The 8,216-nt window shown below is 37.4% G+C and overlaps 1 protein-coding gene across 1 annotated transcript; it reads left to right on the forward strand.

Moving 5' to 3' along the window:
- The first annotated feature begins 1,010 nt into the window (after positions 1-1,010).
- On the forward strand, positions 1,011-6,676 carry LOC110756800 (MIF4G domain-containing protein / MA3 domain-containing protein). Its single transcript, XM_021958257.2, has 8 exons — positions 1,011-1,169; positions 1,750-2,966; positions 3,086-3,275; positions 3,748-3,851; positions 3,949-4,051; positions 4,154-4,464; positions 5,054-5,359; positions 5,992-6,676. Exons 2-8 carry the CDS (start codon positions 1,794-1,796, stop codon positions 6,373-6,375), a joined length of 2,571 nt encoding a protein of 856 aa, XP_021813949.2. The 5' UTR covers positions 1,011-1,169; positions 1,750-1,793; the 3' UTR covers positions 6,376-6,676.
- The last annotated feature ends 1,540 nt before the right edge of the window (positions 6,677-8,216 follow it).

The following is an 8,216-nucleotide window of genomic DNA, read 5'->3' on the forward strand; positions in this document are numbered from 1 at the left end:
GTATTTCAGAGTGAATAGTACTGGAGCCTGAAATAGGAGCTTTTTCCAGCTGCTATTTCTGATTGCAACGACTTCTGAAGGATTCGGGTTTTTGATAAATCTTCAAGCCACACCACAAAGCTTGGGCTTCTTCAAAGCAAGCAAAAGTTTCCTTTGGGCTTCTTCACACAGAGTTTGGGCTGCTCTAAGTTTTTACCTAGAGGGCGTGGCTCTTATTTTGATTCATATTGTTATTGCGGGTTTGTTTTGCCATAGAGCTCCTAATCTAATCTAAATTACTGCCGACTTTTGACTTGGATTAAGTATTAATCCTCTCCTAATCTATTCATATTACTCTTGTTAGTTACACATAATAACAAACAAGGAACCTGGATATGATTTATGCCATCTCTACATGCATGAGCTAACAACATTAATATATCAATTTAACACTCACTACTAGCTCTTATACTTGGCTAATAATAAGTTACATTAAAATATTGGGATGTGAATTTCAACTAACCCAATAAAATATAAAAATCAATCTAGTCCGGGATCACTTTCAACATTTCGGGCTCTATGAAGCATTAGTCTTATGATTTACTTCAAAGTGTTATGATTTGTGTCGCATTGATTCAGAGTGCTAGGGTCAGTCGCCCATGTAATTTTTTGCCATAAACGCATATAAATCCCATTATAAACCTTACATGTATCAATCAACAACTAGCAAATCAGTCATTCGCCCGCCCACATTTGACTGATCCTAGCAATTTCCTTTTAATTAAAGCATTATTAGACAAATAAATTCCTAATTTCAAGCGGACAAAAAAACAGAAGAAGCTGAAAATCCAAACTGAACTACTATTGGGCTTTGTTTGTTTGTTTTTAGTTTTGAGCTTTAAGTTAGTTCTTGCTTGCCTGGGCCCATGGGCTGATTCTTAATTGTTTTCCTTTTCCGACCTGGGCTTTCTGGTAATAATTATTTATTTATTTATTTACCCGAAAGGAGAAACTAACAAAACCAACAGATCCAAAATACCTCATTCAAACGTTTAGAAAAAATAAAAATAATAAATATCACGTTCTCTGCTGCTCGCGAGTTGCGAGCCAGGGGCAAAACTGCAACGCCTCCATTGTTGTTCGTTCGTACAACTTCCAGTAGTTAGCAGAACCACTCTACCGGGCACCAGGTACTCTTTTCCTCTTGGGCTTCTTACTTATTAATCTTTTATTTGACTAAATAAGGGTGGCTGTGATGAAACTAGGGCTGTTATTTTGGGGGTTTAGGGGTTGTCATGGTTTGGGATTCGTTGAAATTGGGTGTGGGTTGTTGTTGTTGTGATTATGTAAGTGCTAATTTGTTTACATTAATGCCTTTTGTTTTTATTTTCGATGGGCTGCTGAAAAAATTTCAAATTTCAAATTTCGTCTTTATTTGGTGCCCAATGTATCTGTGCGCTGTGGACGTGGTGAAAGCTTCTCTTTTTTTTTTTTTCTTTTTGTAATTGATTGATGGAAATTTTAAGTGTGGAGCTTTGTTTTGCTGACAATTACTCTTTTTGATAGAGTTAATAATACTAAATTTGAATGTGATGATTCTAATAAACTGGGTTTATGTTTTTATGGGGTTATTTATGTTTTGTATGCAAGTGACTATGTCCCCCTGAGTGGGTGTATTTTTATGTGTTTATTAATGAAAACTCAGTCGTGCTGTGGAGTTTTTTTATTTTTAGAATCATGTTAGTTAGTTAATTTGTATCTTTTTCACAGGTATTGTAAATTTGGGAAGCTCTAAAGAAAAGAACAAGACAGTGATGGCTAGAAAGTACAGTAGTGAATCTAGTGAAGATGATGTGAGGGGTGAGAGAGATAAATATAGAAGTAGAATCGGTTCTAGGTCAAACAATCTTCATGAAACTGGTGATGAAATTGATTCATCAGATTCTGATGGAGGAAACAGAACAAAACGACAGGAGAGACGGGATGGACATCGTAGTGATGATATGGACAAGGAAAGGTCCAGCAACGACAAAGATGGAAGGTGGCTGGATGATCATCGAGATAGGAAGGGATCTGGAGAAAGTTCTGATGAAGATGGAGAGCTGAAAGAGAAAGACCGGGATACTCAACTGAAGGAAAGAAAGCATGATAATGGCCATAGAAGACGTGAAAATGGGAAGGGTGATAGAGTGACAGAATCTTATAGAAGTTCTGAAGAAGATGGCGAGCAAGTGAGGAGGCACCGACATGAAAGGGAAAGGGAGAAACCTCGCCAGCATGAGAGTGGGCATAGAAGGCCGGAGACCGAGGATAGTCATAGATATAGGGGCCGACATTCACGTCACTATTCAGACCACAAGGATGAAAGGGAAGAGCACAGAACATTAGAACAGAAAAAGGATAAAAGAGATGATGATAAGAGAAGGAGGTATAGAAACCAGGATGATGATGGAGATCTAAAGTATCGTAGAAATAACGAGGTAAAAGAAAGACGAGAAGAGAGTCGAAGTCTGAGGCAAAATGATGAGCGAGATAGCAGGATGCTTGAAAATTCAAAACCTCAAGGACAGTCAAAGTTACAAGAAGGCAACATGAGTACTGATGTGTCAAATTTAGGAAAAAGTGGTGGAGTTTACATCCCCCCATTTAAGTTGGCCCGGATGATGAAAGACGTTGATGATAAAAGTAGTGTTCAGTATCAGAGATTGACATGGGATGCCCTCCGAAAGAGTATCAATGGCCTTGTGAACAAAGTCAACGCTGCAAATATAAAAAATATAATTCCTGAAATTTTTGCCGAGAATCTGATTCGTGGAAGGGGTCTCTTTTGCCGTTCATGCATGAAATCGCAGATGGCATCTCCAGGTTTCACTGATGTGTTTGCAGCATTGGTTGCTGTTGTCAACACAAAGTTTCCTGAGGTTGGTGAACTTCTGTTGAGAAGAATTGTGTTACAGCTTAAGAGGGCATTTAAGCGGAATGACAAGGTGAGTTTTTGCCCATGCTTTGTTATTTTACTTTACCACTTTAGTGTTTGCTGACAGAATATGTCTTTTATTTAGATTGATTCTATTTCTCTTCTTTAACTGGCTTTACTTTTGAACAGCCACAACTACTAGCTGCCGTTAAATTTATAGCACATCTGGTCAACCAGCAAGTGGCTCATGAGATTATTGCCTTAGAATTGCTGACCGTTCTGCTGGAGAACCCTACCGATGACAGTGTTGAAGTCGCTGTTGGCTTTGTCACCGAGTGTGGATCAATACTGCAGGACCTTTCACCTAAAGGGCTTCATGGTGGGTTTGCTGTTTGATTTGTTAGCATTTATGCGCTTTTGGGTTTTATTCATTAATGAGATTTATGTGTTTATGAACAATATATTCTTTCTCTCTGCTTATTATGCATTGTATCTTCCTAATATTATATTTAGGACTTACACACTGCTACATTATACCATTTTCCCTTTTCAGTTTTTTTGTTTAGTTTATTTTTCAACTTATCAGTAGACAAATTAAATCAATGTGAATTTGGACCAGTTAAAGGTTAGAACATTCTTTTTTATGATATGCAAGACAGATGTGCACCCATTTTAAATTGACTGCATTAGATGCTATTTTAAGTGGATCTTCGTTCTGGTCATCTGGGTTCTTCTGTTGGTTACTGTACTGTCCCCTTTATCTTGAACGTTATATTTTATTGGGTTCATAGTACATTTTCCTTTTCAGGGAGTTGTTTGACATTGCTCTTATTGTTTGTAATTTTTTGCAGGCATCTTTGAGCGCTTTCGTGGAATTCTTCATGAGGGAGAAATAGACAAAAGAGTGCAATATTTGATTGAAAACTTGTTTGCAACACGAAAAGCAAAGTTTCAGGTTGAGTGACTTGAGTCTATTTGTCTTTGTGATGGTAAATTATATAGAAACAAAACACTGAGAGCTTACAATTTGTTGTTCTCATGTCCATTTGCAGGGGCACCCAGCTGTTCGTCCAGAACTGGACCTTGTAGAGCAGGAAGACCAGTTGACGCATGAACTTTCTCTTGAAGAGGAGATAGATCCAGAAATTACCCTTGGTATGTCTTATCTTATGACGTAAATTTATTTTTTAGCTTTTTTTTTACCTACCAGGGCTCTATTCATTGTGGATGTGAATGTTTTGATTTGTGCTCATTTAGATATTTTCAAGCCCGATCCTGATTTCCTTGAGAATGAGAAGCGCTATGAAGAATTGAAGAAAACCATACTTGGTGAGGAGTCTGAAGATGAAGAAGGTTCTGATGCAGTTTCAGATGGTGAGGATGACGACGAGGACGATGATGATGAAGAATCTGAGGAAGAGGATGAGCAGCAGATGCAAATAAGAGATGAGACAGAGACAAATCTTGTAAATCTTCGAAGAACGATCTATCTTACAATCATGTCCAGTGTAGATTTTGAGGAGGCGGGACATAAGCTCCTGAAGATTAAACTTGAGCCTGGTCAAGAGGTGAGTGTTACAAGTCATGCATGGTGTTGCTATCTTGTTATACATGATAAGTAGTAAACTGGATGTGTCTATGTGCCATCTTAGAATGAACTAGAAATAGTATCAATGTAGAACTGCTTGTTCTTGGTTAATAATCAGTTAACCACAATCCTAATGATTTGAGTTTACGTTATCCTAATATGAAGATTAAATATTAATATGAACCGAATTAAATTGCAAGTATATGAATCATGTGTAGACTGAAGAGTGTATTACAGGATTATTCTTAGGAGGATTGACTTGGGACAACCTATTTGTATTATTAGTTAGTTAGCCAATTTAACATAAATTTTGACTAATCTAAGACGAATATCAAAGAGCGAAAGAAAGAATTTTACATGAATCCAAAGGGAAAGTGGTCGACCACACTCTGGTTTACAAGAGGCCAACCACTTTTACCAGTGGCATTCTCTATCTTGTTTGTCAGGTTGAGAACCCTAAGTTTTAAATTTCACAGTAAAATTTTTGAAACTCTATGAGTGCACAGTGTTTGTTATCTTGACTTTCACAGTAGTTGACGAATGATAATTGTGTTGATTTGACCTTACAGATGGAACTATGCGTCATGCTTTTGGAATGTTGCAGTCAGGAGAGAACCTACCTCCGTTATTATGGTCTGTTGGGGCAGAGGTTCTGTATGATCAATAAAGTCCACCAGGAAAATTTTGAGAAATGCTTTGTCCAGCAGTATTCCATGATCCACCGGCTTGAAACAAATAAGCTACGTAATGTTGCGAAGTTTTTCGCCCATTTACTTGGCACAGATGCCCTTCCCTGGCATGTGTTAGCCTATATACGATTGACGGAAGAAGACACTACTTCATCTTCTCGTATTTTTATCAAGATCCTTTTCCAGGTAACAAAAGGGAAATTTTGTTTTTCTACAATTTCTGTTTGGCTTTTTAGGACTTCCATTACTTGTTACAATGTTGGCAGCTCTGTATCCTCTTATGAGATGGTTCAACTTAAATTTGATCATAAAGTTTAACCTAAGATGTGATATGTTGGGGGTATGCTGACAATTTTTAGTTACTGCTGCCTTTGAATAAATCCTTCACTTTAAAACATTTTGTAACTCATTGGGAGCATTGATAGATCTGATTGGGAAGAAGAAGAGTAAAAGATTAGCAGATAAATGTGGGTTAGTTGAGAATAGTTCTGGATCACAATTACATCTGATAGGTTGGGGTGGGTGGGGGTGTATACCTGGCAATCATTAGTGACCTCTGCCTCTGAATAAATGCTTGTCCATGTAACGGCCTTTTGTTTTTTGTATACCATGAGAGGTGTGACGTAGGCTCATGTTTTTGCTTTTAATATCTCGAAACTCAATGCATTAAAATATCATTACCTACCAAATTTAAGCCTTTTTTCTTTGGCTAATTTCTGGTGTTAAGATTTACTTCACAGGTCTGAAGATGATTTCTTAGAGAATGTTGATGTACAGTTTGTACAAAATTGTAATTTGTTATTGTTTCTGGTGTGCAGGAATTGTCAGAACATCTTGGCATCCGTTTGTTAAATGAGCGGCTCACAGATCCTTCAATGCAGGACTCTTATGATTCTATTTTCCCAAAGGATAATCCCAAGAACACTCGTTTTGCCATTAATTTTTTCACATCCATTGGGCTTGGTGGCATCACTGAGAACCTGCGTGAGTACTTGAAGCATATGCCACGACTCATTATGCAACAACAAAAAGCAGTGTCAGACTCAGAATCTGAGAGTTCGGGTTCATCCGATTCGGACTCTGAGTCTGAATCAGAACCATCAAGTTCTGATGAAAGTGACAGTGATAGTGACGGACGGCACAAGAAGCGTAGGAGTGAAAGTGATAGGAAGGAAAGACACAAGAAGCGTAGGAGAGATTAAGTTCTTTTACTGCCTTGGAAATACATATCATGATGTTCTCAATGAAACACAAGAATTTTTCGTTGATTTTCCAAGTTATGGGAGAAAATGAGTGGGACAAATATGTTGTAACTCTACGAGTCTGTTCACTGTATAACACCAGTTGAAATTTTTGCAGTTCTATGTTATTGTAGTCATTAAGCATGTTCACAATATTTAGGTTTCTGCTAGAGTACATTGTTTGAGCAGTGGTTTCCAATTTTGGTATTCTTTGAGGAATGCTTTTAGGTTCTGTTATGTTCAACTTGCTGCTTCTTCTTCCGCTTCTTCTTCCTTATTTGTATCAAGAAGTCCGTTTGGATTTTGGGCCTTTGCCCGTTGTGTATTATAACTTTGAATCTTGGAGATGCAGTAAAGAAGGATGGATCTTCACTTTATTATTAAAGTATTAAGTTTGAGTAACAAAATAGTATTATGAAGCATGCCGTAGGTTAGAAGAATGTTAAATTAACTCAAAAAATTTAACACAAAAACAAATTAACACATGAAAATTTGAATTTACATTGCACCATTGGAGGAAAAACTGCATTTACATTTACCGGAGATGTAAATGAGACCTCTCTCTCCTGGATATGCTCTTACTGTCTATTCTTTTCACCACACAGGCGAAGTTTGCATCTTGATATCCCTGTGGAAACAGCCTTGTTGGTCAAGTCCTTAATGAACCTGCGTGACTTGAAAGTGAGCACACTATCATCACAATGTGCTGCTGCCTGCCTTTCAAGTTACTTCACAGTTTCAGATTTGGCTCAAAATTGACCACAGCTTTAGACTTCTCTGCACTTCTGCGTCACTTCATATTGATGGAATTACGAAGAAGCTCACTTCTGCAATAATATCTTCTTGAATCTTTATGTCGTGCATAAGTTTAAGCCTTGTATTGTGTATCCAATTTCTAATAATTGGTCCTCTATTGTCGATTGTGGCTAGTTCCATCTAATCACAAAATGACCAAGTTCTAGAGGTCCTTGTGTTTATTAGTGAAAGCTACCGGATGTAGAAAACTTGAGAGAGACCTGTGAGAGCTACAGCTACTGCCCTCTACATTCTAATAATCTTTATCTTCAATATTCTTTAACTTTGTCTTAAAAAGCATAGATTTTTGCTCATAACCCATCTTGCCCTTTGAGTATTGAATGATCCCAACTTGCCTATTTGTCAGCAATTTAAATTTATTTGTATGAAAACAATGGGAACCAACCACTTATCCATTTTTAAAGTTATTTTTTCATGACCCACACAGCCTTGCAAGCAATGTCAAAGCCAAAATGAAAGCAACAATATATCTACTGCAGCTAATTATAAGCAAAATTAGTGAATGTGACTATAACCTGCATGATGAACTGTCACACCTGACAGACAGGCTTTGCCTTGTGCTGTGCCTCATGATCTCTTGATTTTTTGGGTTTTCTGTATTTGTGGCTCTTCTTTTCACTTATAACTAGACATCACTTGTGACCCCAAGAATCTAAAATCAAGAAAGTCTGCAGCATTGGCAACAAACAACCAATAAGAACCAATAAGACCCCTTGCTCCAATTGGAAAGCCAATATTATTTTAGTACTAAACTTCACTTATTTTCACCCAAACCAAAACAGAAGGACTTTTTTTCTGTTGTCTTTTTATTTGAAGGAGCCATATTGTTTTGCAAATTGTTAGCAGATGAAGGGGAATCTTTGTGCAACTTGTGCCATTCCTTTTAGATGGAAAAGGTCAAAAGACATGTATAGTTTGGCAGTGCATGCTGCATATATGCGAACACAACAAAATTTGGTGAGCACAAGTGTCCCTACCACATGCAA

Source organism: Prunus avium, chromosome 6 (assembly GCF_965620075.1).
Source record: "Prunus avium chromosome 6, drPruAviu1.hap1.1, whole genome shotgun sequence".
NCBI classification, from domain to species: Eukaryota; Viridiplantae; Streptophyta; class Magnoliopsida; order Rosales; family Rosaceae; genus Prunus; species Prunus avium.

What these genes read in the sequence shown, in the direction of transcription:
- LOC110756800 (XM_021958257.2), top strand. Translation starts at nt 1,794, where the DNA reads ATGGCTAGAAAGTACAGTAGTGAATCTAGTGAAGATGATGTGAGGGGT. An exon ending in AACTTGAGCCTGGTCAAGAG is followed by an intron (nt 4,465 to 5,053) that starts GTGAGTGTTACA and finishes TTGACCTTACAG; the next exon opens with ATGGAACTATGCGTCATGCT. An exon ending in TTATCAAGATCCTTTTCCAG is followed by an intron (nt 5,360 to 5,991) that starts GTAACAAAAGGG and finishes TCTGGTGTGCAG; the next exon opens with GAATTGTCAGAACATCTTGG.